The sequence below is a fragment of the Adiantum capillus-veneris genome, chromosome 22 (assembly GCF_014529385.1).
Source record: "Adiantum capillus-veneris isolate H3 chromosome 22, ASM1452938v2, whole genome shotgun sequence".
NCBI classification, from domain to species: Eukaryota; Viridiplantae; Streptophyta; class Polypodiopsida; order Polypodiales; family Pteridaceae; genus Adiantum; species Adiantum capillus-veneris.
In genome coordinates this window covers 126896632-126923773 of record NC_140952.1, presented here as the reverse complement: position 1 = coordinate 126923773, position 27142 = coordinate 126896632, and the positions used below count along the sequence as shown (strand labels likewise).

At 44.1% G+C, this 27142-nt stretch overlaps 1 protein-coding gene across 2 annotated transcripts in view; it reads left to right on the top strand.

Annotated features, from left to right (window-relative positions):
• Positions 1–4019: 4019 nt before the first annotated feature.
• The window catches only part of LOC147430184 (catalytics), a 143653-nt gene continuing 120530 nt past the window's right edge, over positions 4020–27142 (top strand). Inside the window, exons 1-3 of one of the 2 annotated variants that reach the window (XM_086494685.1) lie at positions 4020–4537; positions 23751–23823; positions 23958–23979. In XM_086494685.1, the coding sequence (XP_086350811.1) occupies positions 4268–4537; positions 23751–23823; positions 23958–23979 (365 nt within the window). In that variant the 5' untranslated portion in view covers positions 4020–4267. Of the gene's footprint in view, positions 4538–23750; positions 23824–23957; positions 23980–27142 lie in introns of those variants that run through there. The other variant, XM_086494686.1, reaches the window with a different exon arrangement.

Below are 27142 nucleotides of genomic sequence, written 5' to 3'. Positions count from 1 at the left end.
ATCTTATGTAGGACCTGCTAGTGTCAAGGCTCGAACTAGCACTTGTAGTGGGAGTATTTACAACAAGGATTGTTAGTCATACGATGATTGACACTAGCATGATGGATTGTGGAGCTATGTAGACCATACGCAAAATGTTTGGAGGATTTGCATGCAGTCTCTGGCGTGGATACACATGCACGCCTATCACTAGAGCCAATATGACTACGTGTAGATTGAGTGAGTGAGCCAGTGGGCCGATAAAGTGTCTCACCCATTTTCTTGTACATACTAGTAATTTAGCTAGTAGCACTCACTTATTGGAACATTCACATTTAAGTGGGAGGTTTTTGGGCTAAACGCGGTGTGCCTTACCCCGAGCTGGACACTAAATCCCGTCACCCATATTTTATAATTATTGCTTGTACATATACAAACAATAGGAAGCACTCTCATTGTCGCTTCTGCTGAAAGGTTGCTCCACCCACATAGTGTCGCCTCTCCTCTTTCCCTTTTCACTCCGCACTTGCACGCATGGCACGCCTCACATACCTAGAGAGAGAAGAAGAAGAAGAAGAAGAAGAAGAAGAAGAAGAAGAAGAAGAAGAGAATTTTAACGTCGTAGTAACGAAACTATCCCAAGAGACCTTAAAGATCTATCCGACGAGGAGAGTTGAACTCAAGACCTGAGAGAGAGAGAGAGAGAGAGAGAGAGAGAGAGAGAGAGAGAGAGAGAGAGAGAGAGAGAGTATTCATTGTATTCTCTTTGAAGCATTGAGAAGTATCTCCTAGGACTCGGTAATTACTATCATTTTTTCAAATCATGGGCACATATTGACGGAACTCATTTTGTAGCATTTAGTGAAGTGGGAAATTCGAAGACACAAAATTTGAGACCTCTAGAAGCAACATGTAAACTTTCAAAAAACCTATGATCACTTTACCTTGAATAGATCGCTATAGAAGAGCATGAAGCTAAGTAGCCCTTGTAGGGGCTTACTATGGGTTTCCCTCTGTATTTGATCAAAGACAAAATCTCACTTTTGGGACAAACAAGATTGCAAATGGAGCACCCTATTGAGGTAGATCTACGAAGAGGCAACAAAACACCACGGGAAAGGACATAGGTAAGTTGCTAGAAATATGAAGAGGCATTGAAGAAGTTCAATAAATGTAGCAATATTCCAGTCAGCCATATGGTTCATTTTCCCCTTGCACAAGTATTGTATGCCTTCATATCTTTTGCTTGGTGAAGCTCATCATGAAATACCATAAACTTGCCTTCTTGACGAGATCAAACAACATAATGAGGAATAGAGAGAGGGAGAAGCCTTCAAAATCGTAGAATTTTGAACCAGTATGGTCTTATCAAGGGTCCTCGTGACTTGCAATGCTATGGATACTTGTGTATGGGGATCAAAGTGAGCACATCAAAGCATGCAACACCAAAGCGATTAAGTTTTTAGGCATGGTAGCTTATTCTTGAATTTCATGTCTATGTAGCACCCATGGATTGAGCACTTGATTACGGGCAGGGCAGAACTTCCGTCCTTATAAAATTTGGAGAGATTGTGCCAACTTTCCACCATACTTTTGTATGGCACTCATTTAATTTGTCCAATAAATAACTTTCAAATGTTGTTGCGCAATGTAGTAGTATAAATGGTTTAATCGTTGTTTCACTTTTGTTCATAGCTCCCACAATGTCATATTATTTGAATCGAAAACTTATCCAAGCGGACATGTTTCTTATTAAGGTAGCTCTTTCGTAAATTATGTATTACATCTGAATGCGCAAAACACATAAGTATTTGAGCTTGCTTCTAATGTTCTTGTACTTGACTCAAAACAAGGTAGAAATTACTATGAAAAAACTTATTTGGAGACAAGAAAACCAAGAACTTTGATTTATTGTTATGACAGGTAGTTTGATTGGCTCGAAAACACAACCACCCCCCCCCTCCCCCCCCCTCCTCCTTCCTTTTCAACACTATCTCACATATGCTGCCCCCCCATCTCAAGTGAGGGAATCATTGCATGTGAACTCATTTCACAAGGTGACATGAATCTCGACTCTTATATCAATAGATTTGCAAACTTGGCCAGTTTTGTGAACAAGGGCATACGTTAAAAAAACCCCATTTTCACTCGTACATGTATCAACAAGTGCTACACATGCACATGGTTAGCTCACACGGCTCACAAAAGTGCACGTCATAGGTTTAAATCACATCGCTGGTCGCGATGCACGAGTCGTGGCTTTATTGCAACTCAAAACCCCTCAAGATACAACCTTATCCCATCACCCCTCCGAATCAATGGCGCGTGCCCTCACGTAGTGTGGAGGCTTGTGGGGTTTTTTTTTTTTGGGGGGGGGGGGGGGGAGTTAGCACTATATGCCACGAGGTCTTGAATGAAGCCAAAGTGATGGGATTGAAGACGGGAGAATCAGGCACAATAATCACCGTGTTTTGGGTTTGTAAGATGGTTTTGAATTTACTTTTGCCTAGGCCAGTTCACTTTGTCGATAAGGGGCAAGCACATGCACATGGATAGGACATCATTGTGCCATCGGGGAGGTCATGTGTTCGATACCCTCATGTTAGGTCAAAGGCATCGACATTTTTGTAGCCATTCAAGCATCTTGAGAATTAGAAATTTCTTCAATAAGATTTGATGTACATCTTTCCTCCTTAAGCCCCATTTTTCCATCGTATGAAGGGCAAAATTTTCATGAATCTATTATTAGAAGGGCTTTCCTAAAAATTGCCCCTCTCTAGGGAAAGAGTGTAAAGCAACCTACCTATTAATGGAAGGAGAGTACATTAAGTTGCCCATCTACTTTAGAGAACACTCACATCAGTATGTAGAATAGAAGTCTTCATGTATCTTCTCAAGTGTCGTAGAAGAAGAAGAAGAAGAAGAAGAAGAGAGTTTTAAAGTCGTAAGGAGAGGTGAGCTCAAGACTTGCACAAAAGCTTGTATATAAAACTTCAACCAATATTGTTTACCACATAGAAAGCCTTCTTATATTCTTCAACAAACATGTTGCTTCATTACAAAAATTGACTTGTAATTTCTTGTTATTCTGCCATTAGAAGGGCCCTTCCATATAGAAGGGTACTATTTTCTAGTGCCTGTGAATATGGAGCCCTTCAAATCCCATGCTCTTCACTATCCGCTATAGATCCCACCTCATGGGGCCACAGACACTGTATCACATGGGGTCTTTAATGAAGCTTGAGAGATAGGATTGACGGAGGGAGATGGAAAGCCCACAAAATATCAGCGCCGTTGACTTTCTTGTGCCGCACCTAGGTCTCGAACCCACTACCGGGTTCGGTTTTCCAACACTCCACCTCGGAGCCTCTGTCCGTCAAGGTCCAGGGGAGGGGGGCTACAGATCCGAGGCATACATCTAGGATACATTAAATCAAGGAATGTCACAACCAATCATTGGATGTATGACAAGTCAGCAGACAGAATGTCAGAGGACACACTGTTACTTACAGATTTGTCAACTCACCAACATCAAATAATAAATAGACAACTCAGCAAAGGGAATTTCACCATTGCTCGACACATCAGCAAACAAGAATATGAAGCTCTGCATGACACATCAACAGAGGGAATTCAACAAAAAATTGACATCTCAACAGAGGGAATATAACTGCAACATGACACACAACTTAATAAGAGCTGCTTCACCCTCTGCCATTTGACTCAGAGAATTCGGCTCAACCCTCGCCCACCCTTTCGTGCATGCCTTGCCCTCGAACTCTGCTTCCCGCTTCACTCGCACGTCTGGTTAGCTGAAACCGACACTTTTCCAAAAGGCAAGCTTAAAATTAGTTCATATTTGGCCCCCCTCGCCCTGGACCATTGACGGCCGGGAAAGGACCTCTTGTGTCCTTTCCTCATAATGCGTGCTCCCACGTGACTCCCGGCTAACGCCGATTGCTACGAGGTCGCGTGCATTGCAGGGAAAGGACACAAGAGGTCCTTTCCCTACACCATGTTCACCGTCATCGATCGCACCTCTTGGACATCATTTAAGACCTAGTGCTGAGGCTGGCGCGTTCGGATGTGGTAGATAGAGCGTAGAAATTTCCAGAAGTGCCAGGTGCTGGCGAGACGTTGCCCGTGGGCGACCACGGTCTGTTAATCGCAGCCATGGTCCGACTCATGACTCGTGAACGTTTCAGCATCCGGATACTATAAACAATAATCGGACGTGCGTGTGTGTATGGATGGCATTGGATGCGTACTTGTGTAGACGCATCCCCAAATGCACAATACGCTGAGGCATGGTGCCCTACACCTGCCAGACCGTCTGTGCGTGCTCTCAAGGCGCTTTCAGCTGATGAATGTGAGGCCTCGTTCTTCACAATTGCTGCTGCTTCTTCCATTTTCTCCGCGTTCTGCTCGTTGCGTGTCCTCTTTCAAAGGTCTGGTTATGGCTGCTTTTGATAGCGGAAACAGCAGTCACCACCCGAGACACACTAATCGCCTGGCCAAGGAGCACAGTCCATATCTCCTTCAACATGCTCACAATCCGGTAATCCGTTTGTCTGTACTTTCAATTTCACTTATGCAAAGGTGTTTATTGATGCCCACAAATTCACATATGCGTTTAAATTCTTTACGCAAATGGTGAGTGGTGTGCTTAATTTTGTGTGTGTGTGTGTGTGTGTGTGTGTGTGAGAGAGAGAGAGAGAGAGAGAGAGAGAGAGAGAGAGAGAGAGAGAGAGAGAGATGTGTTTTAGAGTAGCCAGCATTGTCGCGTGGTGCGAGTGGAAGCTTGTCACTTGCACAATTTATTTGATGAGCCTTTCTCCATTGTTGACTCACAATGATCGGGTCAGAGCTAATCCGTTCTTTGCACAGGTCGTTGGGAGGGGTTTGCTAGTTCATCCTTTTGTATCTGGAGGGGTTCACTTCCTCATCCTTTCATATCCAGCAGTACAGATGCTCCACCCTTCCACTTCTATAGCCAGCCATCCACTGTTTTTCCCAACGTCCATCGTAGGGGAGCTTGCCTGATTCGTTTTTTTTACACTCTTCTAACTAGCTGCCATCAACATTAGGGCCCTCAAAGAGAGGAGGACCAATTTTATCGTTTAGCTCCATCCAATACCATAGACTTTATGAAGAATGCCAAAACATTGCACTAACAGCAGGGTAGCTCAATTGCCCGTTTTACGAATCATCCTAGGTTTCGCCCGATTTTCCAGGAGATTAATCAAGGACTACGCTAAGATTGCTAAACCCTTTACCCTCTTGCTAAAAGCAAGAAGTTAGTGGTAGTCCATCTATCACGTGGACCGATGAGTTCGATCAATGTTTGCAAACATTGAAGCAACTAGTTACATTTGCACCGATGTTACAGATAGTGGATTCGAACCAACCCTTTGCGACGGACGGAGATAGATTGTAGCAATTGTGCCATGGGTGGTGCTCTCTATCAAGACAACGGACTTGTAGCATTTGAAAGTCGTAAGCTCACGGATATGCAAACCTATTACTCCACACATGAGAAGGAATTGTTAGCAGTCAGTCATCCTTGCTTTGGAAATCTTGCGCCATTATCTATGGTGCCTGCTTCATGGTATGGACTGACCACCATTTGCTTTGTGATTAGACTGACCACCATCAAAGTTCTCGGGAACGGGAACAGGAACGGGAGGTTCCGGAATGGGTGGAGGAGGAGGAAAGGGGGGGCGGGGGGGGGGGGCGAACGGGGCCGGGACGATCGTGAGTAGCTTAGCCCCAAATCTACTCTCAAACAACCCAAAAACTGCCTCCAAATTTGCCCCCACAATAGCCTCAAGTCTGCCCCCAAACATACCCTTAGACAGGCCTACTTGCGTGTTCTATCCCCCCCTTCTGCCCCGTTCCGGACCACTGTCCCAGTTACATTTGCTCTGTTTCCGACTTCGTTTTTGGAGCTGAACTCGTTGGAACCCCGTTTCGGAATGTTTAGGCTTCGTTCCGTCCGTTCCCTATTACATTGGAATTCATGCAAGAGTGCATTTTTGAGATACCCTTTTGTATCTAGATCTCAAACTCGATGGTCATCTCTCCTTCTCGTTCGGGAATCCGAGAGACTAGCTTTTAACCCAGATACCTTTTAGATACCTTTCGGTTTGTTCTCAGAGCATAGGAGCTTTGCAAATCGTCCTGAGCATAGGCAGAAGCCTCCTTGCTTCTTTCTTTGAGATGGAGTACTTGCAAAACACAAATACAATAGCAAAGAATCATAGATCTCATGTACAATCACCACCCGTTGCTCTCGGCACAGAAAGCAACCTACGTATGGAAACTTGTCGCGAACACTTGCAGATCCGTCGCTCCTCTTCTCCTGGCACTGGCAAATGTGTTGAGTGGGGTGTCTATGTTACTTTTATAGGCTCAGGAGGCTGGCAGGAATAGAAGGGGGTTGGTGCTTTTCTCCCAACAATAGCAAGTGGAGAGAGGGTGGCAAAAATAGGAAGGAGGTGGAGAGAGGGTGGCAAAAATAGGAAGGAGAAAGAGATCTGGCGGTAGTCTTTCTAGAGAGAGGAGAGAGATCATTGTGTTGCCCTTTTTAGCCACAAGGAGGGGGTGCCCTTTTGTTAATGCTTTTATAAAGTGGGTTGCAGCAGGACAAATTTAAAAATAGTGTGAACCTGCTCAAAACTCGGTTAAAACTTATGAGTTGAAAACCAATGCAACCTCATGCACAAATGTAATGTAGACATAGACTCCCTCGTGGGAACGCACTAAAATATATCATGCTTTTACTCAAAGCTTCTCAGAACCCATCTTGATTCATATGCTTGCATCTTTACGCCTAATTCTTACCCAGTCGTCCTTAGACTAACAAAGTATTCCCTATTCGATGCTCCCGTATCCATCCTGTGACGCACTAGGGGTCTCTCCCATCGAACTTATGAAACAACTCCTTTGTGATGCTTAATGTCACCCATCATATGACACATCATAGATGTTTGTTCCTGATGGTTATCAATTGTGTATAGATCTACTATTTCTCACTTACGCATTCTCAAGTGCACACATTTAAATATTCTAATTCATAAAATAGAAATTACTTAGAAAATAATACAATAGTCAATTTAGCAACATCCTTGTCACTTCTAAACAATTGTCCTCAACTGTAGTGCTTGTACATATCATTTTAGAATCTCGGGATAAGGTGTGAATTCTTGCTTGGTCATCCATTGAGCATCCAAAGTGGAATAGTTCTTGAAATTTACCAAATACTTTCATGCATTCTTTCTCGGACTTTAGTGGCCGCTCTTGATGATGAATGATCTGCTCCAGTTTGAGTATATCTTCTATTTTCTCAATCTCTAGGGTTTCCTCAACAATAGGTTGACTTGGCAAAGGTTCCACATACGGCTGAAATAAACTAACATGGAAAGCATTATGGATCCTCTAATTATGCGATAGTTCTAATTAAAATGTAACATCGTTCATATGGTCAGTTATCTGAAACGGCCCATAGTAATGGTTGGAAAGTTTTGCCACCTTCCCTTTATGAGTCGCTTGTTTTATTTCATTAACCAATTTCGATGGGGATGAAAGGATGATGTAAAATATCTTTTATTGACTATGCCAAAGGTTCACACATTAAGCTAGTTCATCTCTCAAGCAATAGAATTTGATAACCGATTATTTGAGAGGCGTCATGGGAAACCATCGCGGTCTGGACTCTGAAACAAAAGTGAGACATGAAGGCTACACACCTCAAGAGCGCCATGAATCAGGCATTGAGCCCTTGCAAATTGCTTCAGCACGGTTTTTGTCACAAACTGCTGACGTGTCAAGTCATTGAAGAACTGTCACGTGACACATCCAACCCTATGTGTCCGTGGACAAGCTACAGCATGACCAGGGTTCAGTTCAATCAAGTCAGTCTAGATTTAGCAGTGATCTGTCACTTTTGTGAGTGTTCGCAGACCGCGCATGTCCAGACACTTAGTGTAGATGCATATCCTCTGGTTGCACACAGCATGATCATAAGCATTCCCATCAGAATCCTTCAGGGGAATTTTCCAGTGTATTTAGCCTATTTTCCCTATTTTTGACATTTTCACTTATTATTTTTAAATGACTTTTGTTGGAAAGTAGGTAGGGCAAATTGAGTAAGTTTGTATATAAGCAAACCTAGACTAGCACTAATTGGCAGAAGAGGCAGCAGGAGCACCTTGCTCAACAGGCAACTTCTCAGCAAGACCAACCCCCGCAACTACTCTGGCGTTTCCTCCACAGAAGACCTAGCGTTTTTGCATCAGATCAGCCTTGGCGATTTGTGCACGACAGATCAGTCCCTTCCGCTGCACCTAACAAGAACGGAGCCAACCTTTAGATCCCGGCCGAGGGGCTTAAACTCTGAGTGAAGAAGCAGAAGAAGCATAAGGATTGCAAAGTCTTGCCGAGAGGCCTATTCTTTAAAAGAAGTTCCCGCCAACTGATGGGACCCTGTCCGATGGGGCCCAAGTGACCCAAAGATACTAAATAAAGCAGGACCAGCACACTCACACACAGGCTGATTTATAGCTGTTGTACGTTGGCTGTTGATGTGGCAGATTGTACGGATTTCTGCGTTTTACGTTGGCTGCTAGCGTGGCAGAGCTGTACGGATTTCTGCTTTTGCGCTGGCAGTTTTTGGGTATTTGCTTTTGAGTTTAAAGGCTTTTCCAGAAAGTGTTTTTTATGGCCGAGGGCCTTTAAATATGTGCAGAGGGCTGAGTCTCTGGCACTCTTCGGGGTGAAGGTGCAGAGCGTGAGTACTGGCATTGTACCGAGTTCAAGCAATATAAAGAAATACCGAAAGGGGCGTCGGGGTTTGGAGCCAATACTCTCTGGGGTGGAATTCCGCCACTCTGTGGCGCTTGTGCTCTCTCTTTCTTTGAGTTTAATTGTTGTTGTAGTGCTAAAAGTCTATTTAGTCTGTTCTTTTCCGTTGGCACATGGTTCCCGTCTCGTGACTTGTATTAGAGCTTCAGGCGTGTGCTTTTCTGAAAGCATACCGGTCCCACCAAAGAGCAGACAGAGCAAACTGGTGCTTCCAAAGTGTACTGGAAATTGATATTGAAGAATCTTCGTGTCTCGATCCGGACTTATTAGCCACTTCCACCCTTAGTTCATTGCGCATCGGGCGCGCTCCTGTCTTCATCGCTCATGTCTTATAGGCATAAGCCATAAAGATCACTTACAAGAGAAGGATCAAAGATTTTTTAAGCCTCTGTTTTTCTCAGAGGGAGTGCCATGCAGTGGTGGATGTTTATAGCTACCAAGCGGTACACTCCAAGGACTTGGCAAGCTTTCAAGAAAATTTTTGCTCGAAGCTACATGCCTTCAGACATCTTCCTTTAGATTGCAGCTTCTGGCAAAGTGGGATATCCTGAAATGCTTGCCATGGAAACCCTGGCAGATTATAACTTGAAATTTCTCGACATCTCTCAATAGGTGTCTCTTCTCGAGCTGATAACCTTGGAGGTCCGGTGTGATTGCTATGTCTTGGGACTACCATTGCCGCTAGAGGATCACTGTCTGTCCAAGAGCTGCTGGACCATGTGTCGTCGGCCAGGACCTGATGGAAGGAACCTAACCCTAATTTTTGGTGCAGGTTTCAGGATGGAAAGCCAATCGACTTTTCGAGCTCGACGGATGTCGAGATTGCTTTTTAAGTTTGAGTTCTGTTTGAGAGCTTGTTTGGTGATCCTGTTTGGAATGGATGGTATCTGTTTTGAACCTGTCTTGGTGCCGATTTGAACTGTTTGACTCTGGTTTCAATGAATGGTGATTTTACTCCCAAGTGGAGTAGTGACAAATGATGTTTGAGAATGCCGCTCATTCATGCTCATGGTGTAGAGCCTTGTGGTTATTTACGGGGGGAGTATTGTTGTTACTCATGGGCCAGACCCTTGTGGTTATTTACGGGGGGGGGGGGGGGGGGGGGGGGGGGGGTATATTAAGAAGTTTGAGCAGTGGGTTTTCTTAGCACCTCCCAAACGACGCAGGCTGCGTTCTGGAGGGCATTTGGTTGTAAAAGGCCTCTATATCTCATGGCTTGGACCTTTTTAGGTTATTTGCGGGAGGAGTGATGAGGGAGTCGTTGAATAGCTCATGGCCTGGACCTGGATGGTTATTTGTGGGGAGAGTGTTTATCGGCGACTTTATGTTTCTATGTCTTGTTATGTAAGCATTTGTGTTGCATTGTGATGTGCCAACCACTGAATCTTCCTTATGGGATGAGATACTTCTGGGAAGTCAACAACCCAGGATATCAAGAGTTCCGATTTGGAATGAGACTCCTTATTGGATGAGATTATTCTGGGAAGCCAACGACTTAAGAAATCCAGAGCTCCGATTTGGAATGAGAAAACTGATTGTCCCTTGAATGTCCCTCAGAAATTTTTGAGCTAACTTGAGTTGTTTTGCAGATATGCTGTAATCGCGGACGATTACTTTCGTTCAAGAAGGGGGTATGTCACAAACTATTGACGTGTCAAGTCATTGAGGAATGGAGCCAACCTTCAGATCCCGGCCGAGGGGCCTAAACCCTAAGTGAAGAAGCAGAAGCAACATAAGAAGTTTTACCAACTTGCAAAGTCTTGGCGAGAGGCCTATTCATTAAGAGAAGTTCCCACCAACTTATGGGATCCCGTCCGATGGGGCCCAAGTGACCCAAAGATATTAAATAAAGCAGGACACACACACACACAGACACACACACACACACACACACTGATTTGCGAGTAGCTTGATGGCGTGGCAGTTGCTGTATGGATTTCGAGATTTACGCTGGCTGTTGATGCGGCAGGTTGTACTGATTTCCGTGTTTTATGTTGGCTGCTGACGTGGCAGAGCTGTACGGATTTCTGCTTTTGGGTTGGCAGTTTTTGGTCATCTGCTTTTGAGGCAAGCTGCTTTTGAGGCAAGCTGCTTTTGAGTCTAAAGGATTTTCAAGTAACTGTTTTTCATGGCCAAGGGCCTTAAATACGTGCAAAGGGCTCAGTCTTTGGCACTCTTCGGGGTGAAGGTGCAGAGCGCGAGTACCGGCATTGTACTGAGTTCAAGCAATATAAAGAAATACCGAAAGGGGTGTCAGGGTTTGGGGCCAATATTCTTTGGGGTGGGATTCCACGACTCTGTGTTGTGTGTGCTCTCTCTTTTTTTCAGTTCAGTTGTTATAGAAGTGCTAAAAGTCTGTTTAGTCTGTTCTTTTCCGTTGGCACGTGGTGCCCGTCTCGTGACAGTTTCAACCTCTCTTAGCCCAGGAGAAGCAAAGGCGACGACGCATTAATGGCTTATATATGTATTGCGGAGAGCGGGGACACATTGCTCAACAGTGTCCAAGGAAGAGAAGGATGAAGGTTCATGGTGCAACGGCCTCAATGTTTTCGGGAAACATGGATGTCCAACCTCAGTAGAGACCGGACGGTTGGAGAAAAGCTAGACAAAAGAAAATCTCTTTTTGCCCGCTGATCCCTCTTCAAGTTTATGCTACCAATCAAGATCCATATGCCGGATATGCACATGGATTGTGAAGCAGGATTCAGGTGCATTGGCATGCTTCGTGGATAGAGAATTTGCAAAAGAACAAGACATACCACCACTTGTGGAGAAGTCTAATCCAGCAACTCTAGAAGTCATTGATGGTCGTCCCCTCACTTCGGGGGATGTCAGGTATGAAACTCGTCCCATAGAAGTAACATTAAAGGAGCGTGTTTCAAGAAAAGCGTTCAATATCATACAAAGCCCAAGCAGTCCAATTGTTATCGAGCTACTATGGCTCGAGTTACATAATCCTAGCATTGATTGGAGGGCTCGGAGAATTGAACCACGACAAGTCCAAAAGAAGAAGGGAAGGCATAAATGGCTTATATATATTGGAGCCAAGGTCTTCACGCGTGCAGCCAAAAAGCTTCGAACTTTCCTGATATTCGCAACACCGATCAACATGTCAAGAGAAATAAGCATGGAGGCATTGCCATCAATATCAGGATTACAACAATGTTTTTAAGGAGAATGCAGACCTCTTACTGGAGCATCGGCCCTATGATTGTGCCATATCCAACCCCCTTTTGGCCAGATATACAAGCTATCTCAAGATGAATTGGCGGAGTTACAAAAAAATATTGATGAGAATTTGCTAAGAGGTTCATACGGCATTCAAAGTCACCAGCAGGGGCTCCAATACTCTTTGTAAAAAAGAAGGATGGATTTCTCCGGATGTGCGTGGATTATAGGGACCTGAACAAGATCATCGTCAAGAATTGCTATCCCCTTCCCTTGATCTCAGAGCTTCTTGATCGCCTTGGCAAGGCAAGAATATTCACAAAGATAGACCTTCGTGGTGCTTACAACCTAGTCAGGATCAAAGAAGGTGATGAATGGAAGACATGCTTTCGCACGAGGTATGGCCACTTTGAATATACCGTCATGCCATTTGGTCTCACAAATGCTATATCAATTTTTCAATATTTAATGAACGACATCTTTCGAGAGTATTTGTATTATTTTGTGGTGATAGACTTGGATGATATCTTGATTGTTTCCAAGGATCAAGAAGAGCATGAACATCGTGTGCGGTTAGAGCTTGAAAAGCTTCGTGCATTGGGGTTATATGCAAAGTTAGAGAAGGTTGACAGTCCATCACAAGGTTGACAGTCCATCATAAGTTAGTTTGGGACTCAGAGGCCGCGGAAGCTTTTCAGACTCTAAAGAAAGCTTTCACGACGGCACCCATACTAATTCATGTAGATTTCTACAAAGCCTTTCATCCTAGGAACATATGCTTGAGATTTTGCCCTTTGCGCTATTCTATCCCAAGTAGGTGAGGATGGTCGAGTACATCCAGTGGCTTTTCATTCTTGCAAGTTCTTAGCTGCAGAAATCAATTATGAAATCCATGACAAAGAGCTCTTAGCAATCATCGACTCTTTCGAAACTTGGCGTCACTTACTAGAAGGAGCTCCTCATAAGACCATTGTCTATACAGATCATAAGAATTTAGAATACTTCATGGCATCCCTTGTCTTGAATCGTTGCCAAGCAAGGTAGAGTGGTATCCTATCAAGGTTTGTTTTCATTCTCTCTTATAGGCCTGGCCATCAACAAGGTAAAGCCAAATGCCTTATCAAGAAGGTCCTACCTTGCACCTAAAGAAGGCGATGCAACATTTGATCAACAAGAGTAAGTGATTTTGAAATCCGAGTAGCTTAAGCTAAATGCCACCATAAGCCAAACTCCCGAAGCTTCTACTTTTCTTTTCAAAGTGAAGAAGCAAACTGCCAAGGACCCACTTACTCAGAATATCAGAAAACTACTACAAGGACAAGGTGTTAATGAGGACTTTGAAGAAATTGAGGGACTAATTTACTAGAAGGGTCTTGTTTATATTTTGCCAGGTCCAACACGCTTAGAGATACTTCAACAGAGGCATGACCTTCCATCAACAGGGCATTTTGGGGTTAATAAGACAATTGAGCTTCTATTACATGACTTTTGGTGGCCTCAAACCTGCAAGCTTGTCAAGGAGTATGTGGGTACTTGTGACACTTGCAATAGATCAAAGGCCCCTTGTCATCGTCCCCATGGGTTACTCCATCCCTTGCCCGTTCCGAGCAAGCCATGGTCATCCATCTCCATGGATTTCATTGTAGAGCTTCCCTTGTCACAAGAATTTAACTCCATTTTAGTGGTTGTGGATCGGTTTACAAAGATAGCACATTTCATTTCAACCACCAAAACCATCGCCGGAGAAGGTACATTCAAACTCTTTCTACAACATATCTATCATTATCATGGATTACTAGATGACATAGTTTGCGATCGAGGACTAATTTACTATAAGGGTCTTCTCTATATTTCGGCAGGTGTACGTTTAGAGATATTTCAACAGAGGCATGACCTTCCATCAACAGGGCATTTTGGGGTTAATGAGACAATTGAGCTTCTATCACGTGACTTTTGGTGGCCTCAAATGTGGAAGCTTATCAAGGAGTATGTGGGCACTTGTGACACTTGCAATAGATCAAAGGCCCCTCGTCATCGTCCCCATGGGTTACTCCATCCCTTGCCCGTTCCAAGCAAGCCATGGTCATCCATCTCCATGGATTTCATTGTAGAGCTACCCTTGTCACAAGGATTTGACTCCATTGTAGTGGTCGTGGATCGGTTTACAAAGATGGCACACTTCATTCCAACCACCAAAACCATCACCGGAGAAGGTACGGCCAAACTCTTTCCACAACATATCTATCGTTTGTCAGAGTGTGCAGCGGAAGGTGAGAGAGAAAAAGACGATGGCACGAGAGAGAGAGAAGAGACATGATGGTGGAAAGGCTGACAGTCCAATACCTCCAGATGGCAAACTCTACATGATGATGAGACAATGAGAAAGAAGGTGCCCCCCCTCCTATATATAAGAGAATAGGGGCTGGTCGGGCCTCAATATAGCCCACTGACCTAAAAATATGACCCTCCAATATAAATGGGGGAATATGTGACCAAAACAGGTTTAAAGTGGGAAATGTGTTGAACAACCCTAAGTGTGCATGAGATTCTCGTCTAGCAGGTGTACGGGTGGCCAACCCACAACCAAGGGCCAATGCACGTGAGTGGTGAGGAGCCTGTAGACAGTGTGCGAAGCATCTGGAGATGAAGAAAATCTAACGCCCCCCCTCAACATCAGATGCGGAGAAGTTGTCGAGGAGAATGCAACATGCCTGGTAAATCTGGAGAAGATGTAAATCCCGGAAGAAAAGGATGAGGAGCGCGAGCCAAAACAACACGACAATCCGTACAGCACCAATGTGATGATGACCAAGGGTGAGGAAACTCCGATCAAGTCACTCAAGGAAGCTGATGGAGCGGCAAGCTACAGAATAAGTCCCTGAAGAGGATTTATATGAGGAAGTAACCTAAGATGAGCGTCCAATAGCCCATCTGTGATGATCATTGCTGAGATGGAAGAACCTAGTGTAGCAGCAGAAGACAAGACATGGGAACCCCCCCTGAAGAGGAACACTCTGACTGTCACAAAGTAGTGGTTGTCCTTGTTGATCTTGGGCTTCTTCTCTTTAGTGTTATGTAAAGTAGTATTAGGTACTTTTCCTCTTAGAGGAGGATTTAAATACTGTATGAGAAGTAGAGGTAGTATAATCAGGAGAGTATGACGGGGAAGAGATATAGACATCTTTACTATCATTCAACAAAGTGAGTTCTTTTTCTTGGTCCTTGCTCTTGGTAGGCCGGTTGTTCTGATCCAGAGAATTGTTGGGCACTACTCGTCTCGTTTCGTGTTTTCCTCCTGCTAGTTGTTATCATCGAGAATGTTTTCTTGACGCCCATCGACATCTTTTTCTTGCGGTTTCTTGAGTCTGTCTAAAAGCTTTTGGACATATGGCAGCGTAAGGAACTGTTGCAATTTTGTGAGTTGAACTCGCACTCGTTGTTGAAGCTCTTCTTCAACGGTTCTCACTTGACTCGCCATGGTTCTTTCTGTTCCTTCTTAGAATCATCCTCCTTTGCAGAAAAAGAGAGGTGACCAAGCTTTGATACCACTGTCACAAAGGGGAGATGTTAGAAACTGCTAACGTGTCTACCACTGAAGACCAAGGGGGTTATGCCTCCTTGAGCGTAACCCGAGCCAACGTGCAGATCTCGGCCGAGGGGCCTAAACCCTTGTAGAAGACGAAGCAGAAGAAGAAAAGACAAATTTATTGAAGATGGCCAAGGGGCCTAAAAGACAAAAGGGTTAGGATTTTTAATCCTAACCGAACCAACTTATAGAACATTGGCTGAGGAGCCTAAACCCGAAAATAAAGCAGGGCGCTTGCTTTTGGACCAATAGCTTTTAGAACCACTGCTTTTCATGTGAATTGCTTTTGGAGAGGCCAAGGGCCCTTAAATATGTGTTGTGGGCTCTCACTCTGGCATTCTGTTGCGTGGAGAAGCAATACAGAGTTCCTAGAGCTTGTACTTTGTAGAAGCAATATAAAGAAATATCGAAAGGGGCGCCATCATTTGGGCTATTGCAACTCCGCCACTCCGTGTCTTGTGTGGATTCTCTCTCCTTTTTAAGTCGGTGATCTTGGGGGCTGATGTCGTGGCTGAAATTCCCTGCTTTTGCTGATGCTTTAAGGCTGAAAGAAAACGTTGGTTCTAGGGTTCTACTGCGTTTTTGAAGTGCTAGTTGCCGGCTGAAAACGTTGAGGATCTGCAGCGTTTTTGAAGGGCTGAACTGATGGTAACCGCTGGTTTTACTGCAGGTTTAAAAGGCTGAATTTCTTGCAGCGTTTTAGTGCTGAAAACGCCACTGATCTGCAACAGAAAGCTAGCGTTAGTAAATTCCTTGTGCTGCTGCCAATGGATAGTAAAAACGCCAGGCATGAAGGAGCATGGGGGGCGATAGCTGGCTCTGGAAAACGCCAATGGAGGGGTCCTTATGGCGATGGCTGAAAAACGCTGTGAAAGGGGAGTGGGCTCGCCAAGGGTTGGACAGGGTCTTGCTGAGAGAGGGTTGGACACCTGTTGCTTGGGGAAGCCTGTTGTGTCTTTGCTCATCTGCCAATTTGTGCTAACTTGGGTTTGCTTATATATTAACTTACCCAATTTTCCCTACTGAGTACGCAACAAAAGTCACTTAATAAATAAGTGAAAAACGTTAAAAATAGGGAAAAATGGGATAAAGTCATCTGAAAAATCCCCAAACTGACTCTGATGGAATCTGATGGAAATGCTTATGCTTATGCAGTGTGCAACCAGAGGATATGCATCTACACTAAGTGACTGGGCATGCACGGTCTACGAATGGACTCACAAAATTGCCAGATCACTTCTAATCTAACTGGATTGGACTTGACGGAAACCCTGCTATGGTGTAGCTTGTCCATGGACACATAGGGTTGGGATGTGTCACGTGACATCCCCTCCTTTTTAAAGTGAGGTACTGGTACCGAGCTGCATGGCTTCCTTGTAGTTTGCCAACAACCCTGGATAATCCTTGAAGAACTCTTCGTCTACCCACACTGCTTCATGGGTTCCTCGATCTTTGAACTTCAAAAAATACTGTCGTACTTGTTTCTTCCAACCATGGCGAAACCGATGCAACAAGACTTGCTCCGGCTCCATGACTTCTGCTTCATCGATGATCTCCGGTTCTTCTTCTTCCGAAACGTCCTTTGGAGGTGTTCCCTGAGACACTTTCAACCAAGAAACATGGAAAACGTTGTGCATTGACCATGAGTTAGGCAATTTTAATTTCATTGAAACCTCATTAATCTTTTTGATGACTGGAAATGGACCATACATACGAAAAGATAACTTAGGACATTTCTTTCCAACTTGCTTAAGACGCTGTTTCATAATTCGTAGATACACCCAATCTCCTTCCTTGATCGAGACCTCCTGACGATGCTTGTTAGCCTGTCGAGAATAAGATTCCTGAGCCTTGCTTAGCCGAAGCTTCACACTCTCAGAAATCTCATCCAATGACTGACTCTCAGCATTGACATCAGGCATTTGACTGACCGATCGAGTCAACAGTGGACTGGAATCGGCGGCCAAAAGTTGCCTCATACGGAGTTCGACCAATAGCAGAAGAGAAGAAATCATTGAGAATAGCCTGAACCAATGGGAGGTAGAGCTCCCATTGAGACTGCTGATCATGAACATAAGACTTCAACACATCAAAAGCCAATTGATTATAAATTCCGTTTGACCATCTGACTGTGGATGAAAAGCGGATGAAAAATTCAACTTTGTGCCAAAATTTTCAAAGAGTGCACGCCAAAAGTTGGACGTAAACTTAATATCCCTATCTGAAACAATGGACTTTGGCAAACCACAGAGGGGGTACCAATGCCTTATGAACAATCGTGCAACATCTTGTGCAGTAACTGTGGCCTTATAAGGAATCAACATGCAAAATTTGCTGAAACGATCAACAATAGTTAAACATTGAGTGTTCCTTGAATGCTGACTTGGTGGTAAGTTAGTCACAAAATCCATAGAGATCTTGAAAAGGTCCCTCGGGAATAGGCAGCGGAAGCAGGAGGCCTTGCTGCTTACCCCGAGGAGCTTTCACTTTTTGACATATAGTGCAATGTGTGACATAACTAAACACATCTTTTCGCATTTTAGGCCAATAGAAAAATCGTTCAATCTTTTCCAATGTGTTCATACCCCTGTGCCCACCCTTGAGAGAGTCATGTGCATCGTGCAATATGGCTGGCCTGAGAGAGGGCAACACACAGACGCTGACGAAAAAATATCTTCATGCTGTCAAAAGACTCACCTTGTATAGAAAATGTGGTTCTTGACTCAAGAGCCAAAATCTGTCCTTTTCGACTCAACGCATCTACAACAGGGTTAGCTTTTTCAGGCACATACTCAATCAAACCTCCAAATTGCTCAAAAAATTGTGACCACCGCGCTTGGCGATCACTCCAATGTGCACTAGGCATAGACTGGAGCCACTTGAGGGCTTGATGATCTGTGTGTACTGTAAACTCTCTACCATACAAGAAATGCTTCCAATGCTTAAGAGAGTGAATGATAGACAAAAGTTCTTTACCATAAACTGAATAATTCTTTTCCGCACTATTGAGCTTCCGGCTAAGGAAAGCTACACGACGGCCATGCTGCTGGAGCACAACGCCTATGGCGACATTGCTTGCATCCGTCCATACCTCAAAGGGATCATCCCAAGAAGCAAGAATAAGACACGGAGCTTCCGTCACCGCAACCTTGAGAGCTGCGAAAGCCTCAATGGCTACCTCGGGCAAGTCTACGCGTTGATGGCGAGTCTTTACCCCTTTCAAAACATCAGTCATCGGTGCAGCAATGCGTGCAAAATTATCTATGTGCGAACTATATGCTTGACATAAACCAAGAAAGGAACGCACATCATATGCAGTTTTGGGCAAATCCCAATTACGAACCTGTTCCACCTTCGCGGGGTCTAGCTTGACGCCTTCTGTAGGAATGATATAACCCAGATAAGTAACTTCAATAAGAAAAAATTCATACTTCTTAGCTCCAATGTACAACTGACACTCATCCAAACGAGTTAGTACCCTTTCAACATCTCTTTCATGTTGTTCCCACGATGCAGAAAAAATGAGAATATCATTTAAAAAGATGAACACACATACACCTACCATGTCGCCGAAACGACCTACCATGAGACGATTGAATGTACCCACGGCTCCTGTCAATCCAAAAGGCATAACAATATACTCCCATTGCCCTCGCTCGGTGCGAAAGGCGGTCTTGAAAATGTCGCCTTTGAATACCCGTACCTGATGGTATCCACTTTTGAGATCTACCTTGCTGAAAACCTTTGCCCCATTGAGCCTATCCAAGATATACTCAATGCGAAGCATCGGAAACTTGTTCTTGACGGTCATTTTGTTTAATGCCCTGTAATCAACACACAAACGAGACGAACCATCCTTCTTGCGAACGAACAAAATAGGGGCAGCAAAAGGACTTACACTAGGACGTATGAATCCTCTAGCCCCAACTCCGTGAGTTGTCGCTCTTAACTCTTCCTCCTGTGACTTGTTCAAACGGTAGGGAGCCTTACTGACCGGCTGCGCTCCCTCCATAAGCTGGATGCGATGGTCCTCCGGCCGCTCCGGTGGGAGACGAGGTGGAAGATCATCCTGCAAAAAGAGATGTTTAAATTTCGTAAACAACTCCGAATACTTAAAGGGAGTCTGAATGCTCTGGGAAACTAGAGCAGTATAAATGAATGCCGCTTGTGCTCCTCGTCGTAATTCACGCTTTACCTGTACATGCTAGATGAGAGGCAAAGAATGTAAGCCCTCCTCAGTACGAATGATGAGGGGGGAATCAGTATCGGAATGTAAAGTGATCGTGTTAGCACCAAATTTAATGTGAGCATCAAGTTCACGAAACCATTTAATGCCTAAAATCATACCACATCCTGAGAGAGGAAACACAAGAAATTTCCTACGAAAAGAAGCTTGTTGAACGGTAAACATCACATCAAGGCATTCCTTCGTGATGACAGAGTCCATACCAGGAGCGAAGGCAGAAACCTCGAGAGGAGATTTCTGACTAACCTCTATGCGGGCTCTCTCAACAAGAGGGGGACTAATCACATCATGCATACTGCCTGGATCAAACAATATGATGAAACGTTGTCCTTTTACATGACCATAACACTTCAAGAGAGATTCATCAATGTGTGTGTCAGAGTCAAGAGAAGATGCAGGTTGTGTTGTGACAGAGTTTGTGGTAGTTGTGGGTGCCTTTGGTTCTTTAGGTGAGACTGTCTTAGGACAGGCCTTCTTAATGTGACCCTTGACATGACATTGAAAACATCTACCTTCTTTAGCATAAATCACTTATTCTTCCGCCGTGATGTATCCTCCTATAATTCCTTGAGAAGCTTTTTCATCAGGGGTTAGCTTAGGTTTTGCAGGTGCTTTACCTTTACCCTTAGATTCATTGTTAGAGTTCTTTTCCGAGGAATTAGAGGAAGAAGGGCTAGAAGAATTACCTTTCTTACCATTCTTGCCGCTCTTACCATTCTGTGTGTTCTGAGAATTATGAGATGTCCCTTGAGAAGACTTTTTCTCCTTAGGCTTTCCCTTGTTGTGCTTCATCTCTTGGGCGAGAGCGATTGCTACCGCCTTGTTGAGATCTGCGGGGTCAAAGACTTCAACATCAAACTTGATGTATTCGTCTAACCCAAAGAGAAAAGCCTCTTTGCGCTCATCATTCGACTTGCGTAGTTGAGTGCCTAGCTGCAAAACACGGTTAGAAAAAGACATGACTGGCATACCATGTTGCTTGAGATTACGCCAATCCTCTTTCAAGCGTGCAAGGTACCGAGGTGGCATAAACTGCGCCTTGAGCTTGTCTTGGAAATCAGCCCAACTAAAAGAGAGGGGCGTGAAATCGTCGGCTGCCTCTAGGTGCGCGGCTAGCTGTGCCTCTTGCCATGCATGGTACCAATTGATGGCATCATCGGCAAGGTACATAGCGGCCGTCAAAACTTTGCTATTTCCTGTTTTCTTAGTTGTTGCAAAATAAGCATTAAATTGATGCAACCAAGAATGAATCACCGTAGCATCCATCTTACCATTATACTTACTGAAAGTCACTTTTTCGGTGACTGGGTTGTTGGAATCCGCATCGTGGCTTGCACCACGAGAGGAACTCTGTAACAAACTTGGACACTCCAAGTCAAGAATCAACCGCGACAGCACCAAATAACCACTTCAAAACAATTCACAGATCACAATAGATTTGCACTGGCCCGGCGGAGTTCCGTGCCTAGAGATATTGGCCCCAAAGACTGGCGCCCCTTTCGGTATTTCTTTTTGTATTAATCAATCATCAAAGTACAAGAGAGCGGTTAGGGTTTCACTCTCAGACTCTGCGTCCAGATGCTCTGAGAAGTGAGGCCCTCACCACTAATTTAAAGGTTACAAGGGATGCCCAAAAGCAGAGCCCCAAAAGCTTTTAAAATCAAAAGCATCAGTTCTCTCTCTCTCTTAGAGAGTCTTTTCTCTTTTTTTTTTAATAAAAAAAAGCAAAAGCAAAATTCGCGTCGCTCATCATTTTCCAAAAAAAAAAAAAAAAAATAATTTTTTTTTTATAATAATAATCCGCCTCCGCGATTCCGGAATTTAGGGTTTTTGGCAAAAATTAGGGTTTGCAGGAATTTTAGGGTTTCTGGCAGAAATTAGGGTTTCTGCTGTCCGCCACGTCATCACTTTGTGACATACTCCCATGATCTTTGGGTGGTTCGGTCTTCGAGGCTAGCAAGTGGGAAATAAATTCTTGGTGGCTGAAATTCCCTGCTTTTGCTGATGCTTTAAGGCTGAAAGAAAACATTGGTTCTAGGGTTCTGCTGCGTTTTTGAAGTGCTAGTTGCCGGCTGAAAACGTTGAGGATCTGTAGCGTTTTTGAAGGGCTGAACTGATGGTAATCGCTGGTTTTACTGCAGGTTTAAAAGGCTGAATTTCTTGCAGTGTTTTAGTGCTGAAAACGCCACTGATCTGCAACAGAAAGCTAGCATTAGTAAATTCCTTGTGCTGCTGCCAATGGATAGCAAAAACGCCAGGCATGAAGGAGCATGGGGGGCGATAGTTGGCTCTGATAAACGCCAATGGAGGGGTCCTTATGGGGATGGCTGAAAAACGCTGTGGCTGGTTTTACTGCAGGTTTAAAAGGCTGAATTTCTTGCAGCGTTTTAGTGCTGAAAACGCCACTGATCTGCAACAGAAAGCTAGCGTTAGTAAATTCCTTGTGCTGCTGCCAATGGATAGCAAAAGCGCCAGGCATGAAGGAGCATGGGGGGCGATAGCTGGCTCTGATAAACGCCAATGGAGGGGTCCTTATGGCGATGGCTGAAAAACGTTGTGGAAGGGGAGTGGCCTCGCCAAGGGTTGGAGAGGGTCTTGCTGAGAGAGGGTTGGACACCTGTTGCTTGGGGAAGCCTGCCGTGTCTTTGCTCATCTGCCAATTTGTGCTAACTTGGGTTTGCTTATATATTAACTTACCCAATTTGCCCTACTGAGTACGCAACAAAAGTCACTTAATAAATAAGTGAAAAATGTTAAAAATAGGAAAAAATGGGATAAAGTCATCTGAAAAATCCCCAAACTGACTCTGATGGAATCTGATGGAAATGCTTATGCTTATGCAGTGTGCAACCAGAGGATATGCATCTACAGTGAGTGACTGGGCATGCACGGTCTACGAATAGACTCAGAAAAGTGCGAGATCACTTCTAATCTAACTTGACTGGACTTGACGAAAACCTTGCTATGGTGTAGCTTGTCCACGGATACATAGGGTTGGGATGTGTTACGTGACAACCCTACCAAAGAATCTCTAGTATCATACTCCAAATCTCTAAGGCCTTGTGTGTGTGTGTGTGTGTGTGTGTGTGTTTCTTTTTTTGGGGGGGGGGGGGGGGGATTCAAAACTAACAGCATATACATCTAACCCTATGTGCATGCGTCCTCGTCGAAATGTGGGTGGCTCGTCAAAATCTCTGCCAGGGTCATCCCTACCTCCTTTGTCCCTAGCCTTTTATCCATCATCCATCTTTTGTAACTCTTATCACTGTTGTTTTTCCCGTATGGTTTGTTGTAATTGAAATTCTCAGGTTTTTCGTTGGCACATGCTCTCAAATACCATTGCTTGTTAACATGACAGGGATCGCCATAATTAGCTTCTTTTGTCAATCATTGTTTGAAATATGGGGACTACCCTGAAGGTTCCTTCATGTTTTCTTTGTTGGAGAGATGGTCAGGGAGAGGTCACAATGCAATGGTATTTGACTTGGTACAACGTTATGTCTTTGATCATAAGTCCGAGTGGGACAGGTAATATCCTATGGTGTTTTTTTGCATACAACATAGACCATAGCTCATGGAAAAGGCATCCTGCCTTTACTTGTTACGAGAACTGAAAGTGGCTGGGTATTCAATAGTAGTGAAAAGTGCAAGATGGGATAATTTTTGATCAAGTGCAAGCAAGCCATTCCAACCCCTTTTCAGTTTAAACTGACCCAAGGTGCCTAGCTTAGTGAGTATTCTCTTTACGCCATTGTTCTGTCCATTAGATGCAAACTTTTCTTGCGACTGCAAAAGGCTTTTGAATTGCAAGATTGATACAAGTGCAGAGTGACATTGAGCATTATGAGGAATATAACCGTGCCAAAGTTATTCTGGTGAAAACAACTGATCTAGTGACTTCCTGTGCAGGTCGATTGGTTTCCTTGGGGTGAAGAGGCATTCACAAAAGCACGTACAGAGGACAAACCAATTTTTCTGTCAGGTTGTCCATCTTAGAATGAGTAAAGAAAGGCTCGTTTTCTTGGTTATTTATTGTTGGGCTCGAATGATGGCTCACTAATACTGCTGTGTTATGTGGGTTGGATAAAACGTGGACAATGGTTATACTCATGCCAGTGGGTTACAGCACTTGTCATTGGTAAGCCATTTTTGTGGTTCAGGTGGTGATTTGCTTTGTGATAAACAGTCCAAACCATAAGTTTCAGGCTAATAAATCTCAGTCTCTAGGAGAAAAGTGTTCTTTGTTAATCCTCTTGTTATCACAACTCTGCACATGGTGTTGAGCTCCACTTTTTCTTTTTAGTGAAGAATCATTGGAGAACATCTGTTAGTCCATTGCCGATGAGCTGGCCAGTGCTTGCTGGAAAATCCATTGTGTTGTCTATCTTGTCCACCATATCAGTGTGTTGGTCATCATTAGTGATACTCTATTGTGTTTCCTGTTGGTTATGCACTCTTCGTTGATGTGATGAGGCTTATCTTGCTTTACTTCTTAACATTCTGTAAAACTGGTCATTCAAAGTATATGTTACGTACTTGAGCTCTGTAACCTGGTTCTTGAATGTAACGAGATACTTGTCTTCTTGTCTCTTTGGAAAAAATCAAGGACTACTTTTTCAATTTAGTTAGTGATTTCCCTTTTCTTTCTGCAAGAAAGCCAATATTATCTGCTTTTCTTCTTCTTTCTGTATGTTAGGTCCACCATATGACCTATGTTTTTCATCCTGTTGATAGGCAGCTAACACTAGAGGCTACATTGAACTGACAGGTTTTAGTGGTAATGTCAACCCTCGACCCACATTTTTTACTGTTAAATTTTTTTCTATAAGTGTTCCCTTTGTGTGATGATGTTGGTGTTAGATCTTGTCAAGCACCTTCAAAGAATGGATTACCTTTTTGTCCTAGTGTGCCACTTGTGTTTCTAGTCAAGACTTTGTGCATGGCTCTAGTCACATTTCCCAACTACAGCCAAACTTCCCTTACTTATCTGGAAGGGCTTGAATTTCTTTTATCTCTTTAGAATGGGACAATATGTTGCAGCGTAATTTGACTGGGGAAAAACCTCTTCAATCAAAAAATGGTCCCTATTACATGTAAAATGATGGGATTCTCTTGTCGCTGCAGCTCTATCAGCGACTAGCTTCAGGCAACTGTGAATTTTGAAGTAGCAGGTAGAGATGGAATTATTTTCATTGGGGACGGGATGGCATTGTGGTCATGGTCTTTATCTCAAGACCATTATGCCTCGTCCCTGTTGGCTGGCTCTCCTCTCAATCTCGGCAAGAGATTGATGTTTCTAGCTCCTTGGGTTGTTTCTCTGGTATAGAGGACATGCACAACCTCCCCCAATGTGGGGTTACCGGAAAATTTCAAAGGACCCATTGCACGAGAGCTTCCATCGCTGGCACTCCTCTTGCTAGGTCCATACAGTTGGATTTATGTGTTCCATCTATTAGAGTGGTGGGCTCCCTCTACAGATTTTCTAAAAAGTATCTTTTAAGTAGAAGGTTGGTTCTTTGCAGATTCCCTGCTAGAGAGGGCTACATCAACATGTGGGGAGAGTCAATGAGAAGACAAGATATGTACAATGATGGCTAAATCAGGAAATGGGAGGAGGAAACAACCACACTGGTGGACGGTACTGCGGCATTGCCATCTAGGTGCATCATGGTACAGAGGCCTCTAAGGTCAGAAAAGATGCCACTTTCTTGAAAGACAATGCGCTTACATGGTGGACGACACTGTTGATGCAAGGACAGGCATCTGCCACATGGGTATACTTCAAGCAAATGTTTGCATCTGCGTGGCTGTTAAATGAATTTGAAGCTGATGTCATGACAGATTAGCACCAACTCACTGCGGTTACTTGGTGCAAGAGCCTACAGGAGTACAATCGAAGGTTTTTCAAAGCGTTGCTCTCAGTAACCTCCTACAAGTTTGTGCCATTGACAGAGCAGATTGAGAAGTATTGTTGTGGGCTGCGTAAAGGACTCAGAAATTACTGTACAAAGAACAAAGTGGCTACCCTTACTTAGCTTATGGAAGTTGCCAACACTGGTCATACCTTGTTGAAGGGAGAAGACAGTGGGTTTTAGGGCAACGCGAAAGGGCGTACGTGAAAGAAAAGATTAGCAAAGAGGTCCTTTGCAAAAGCGGCTCCTAAAGCTTCCTAGGAGTGTGAAAGAGAAGAGAAAGCTGAAGATTCAGCCGAGTCTTTTGCAACACAGGCCAAAAGAAAGAAAAGTTAAGGGACAGGTTGCAAGACGCTATTTGGGGAAGTTCAAGAACTATCCACCTACGGATGGAAAGTGGATGGAAGAGTGTGAACTCCTAGAGTCACGGAATGTATTGCAGCTTTACCTTGAGGCCTTTGGGTTACAGCCTACCTATGTCCCAACTCAACGTGCTCAAAGGAGGGGTAATGATAGAGCTAGCACATCAAATGTACATACGGATTCAATGCAATAGAAGTGGACACTGTTCTAGAAATGCTAAAGGTATTATGCTCACTTCTATCGTAGATGAAATGACAAAAGTATGAAGGTCTCATTAAGTCATTTGTATCTATATTTCGTGACCTTTCCTGCGGGTACATGCGATGATAAAAGCGTGCTAACAACACAAGATCATTAATGGCATGTATATATGGCATGAAATCGAGGATGTTTGCGATTTCAAGAGGGGGGTATGTCACGAGGATGTGGCAACTTCTAACCTTAGTTGTTGGTTTCTTTCCGATGATTTTTATTTAATTTTTGGGACCCTCTTTTTGAAGTCACAAATAGCCGGTTGTTGCGTGGCCAGTGTGAAACGTCCGACGGCCGAGAGTTTCACCCGTAGTCGGGAAGGGCATGTCGCCACGAGATGGTCGGGCTAGTCGACATTGGAATCCGAGCAGTAAAAGGGTATCTAGGCTCAGTTCAAAGTGATTTAGGCCCCTCGCGACACTTATAAGTTGGTGGGTACTAGGAAATTAACTTAAAAGAGGCATAAGGGACACATGGCGGCTCCAGAAGCATTTGCGAGAAGCATCAGCAAGAGGGGGCGCCCATTTCAAAAGAGGGGGACTGATTTCAGCTCATAAGAGTGCTAGTGTGTGTGTGAGTAGTGGGTGCAGGTGATGTCAGCTTTAATGGAAAGCTTGCCTTCTCCCTTGCTCTATATAGTGCGACGATTTGCTCTCGCGTGTTTCTCTCTCCCCTTTGCACATATGGTAATGCTCCACTAGTGGGGCTTCTTAGATGACCATGTACAATTCTGGGGGTTTTATGCGCGTTTGCAAAGGCAAGAGCCTTCTGTAC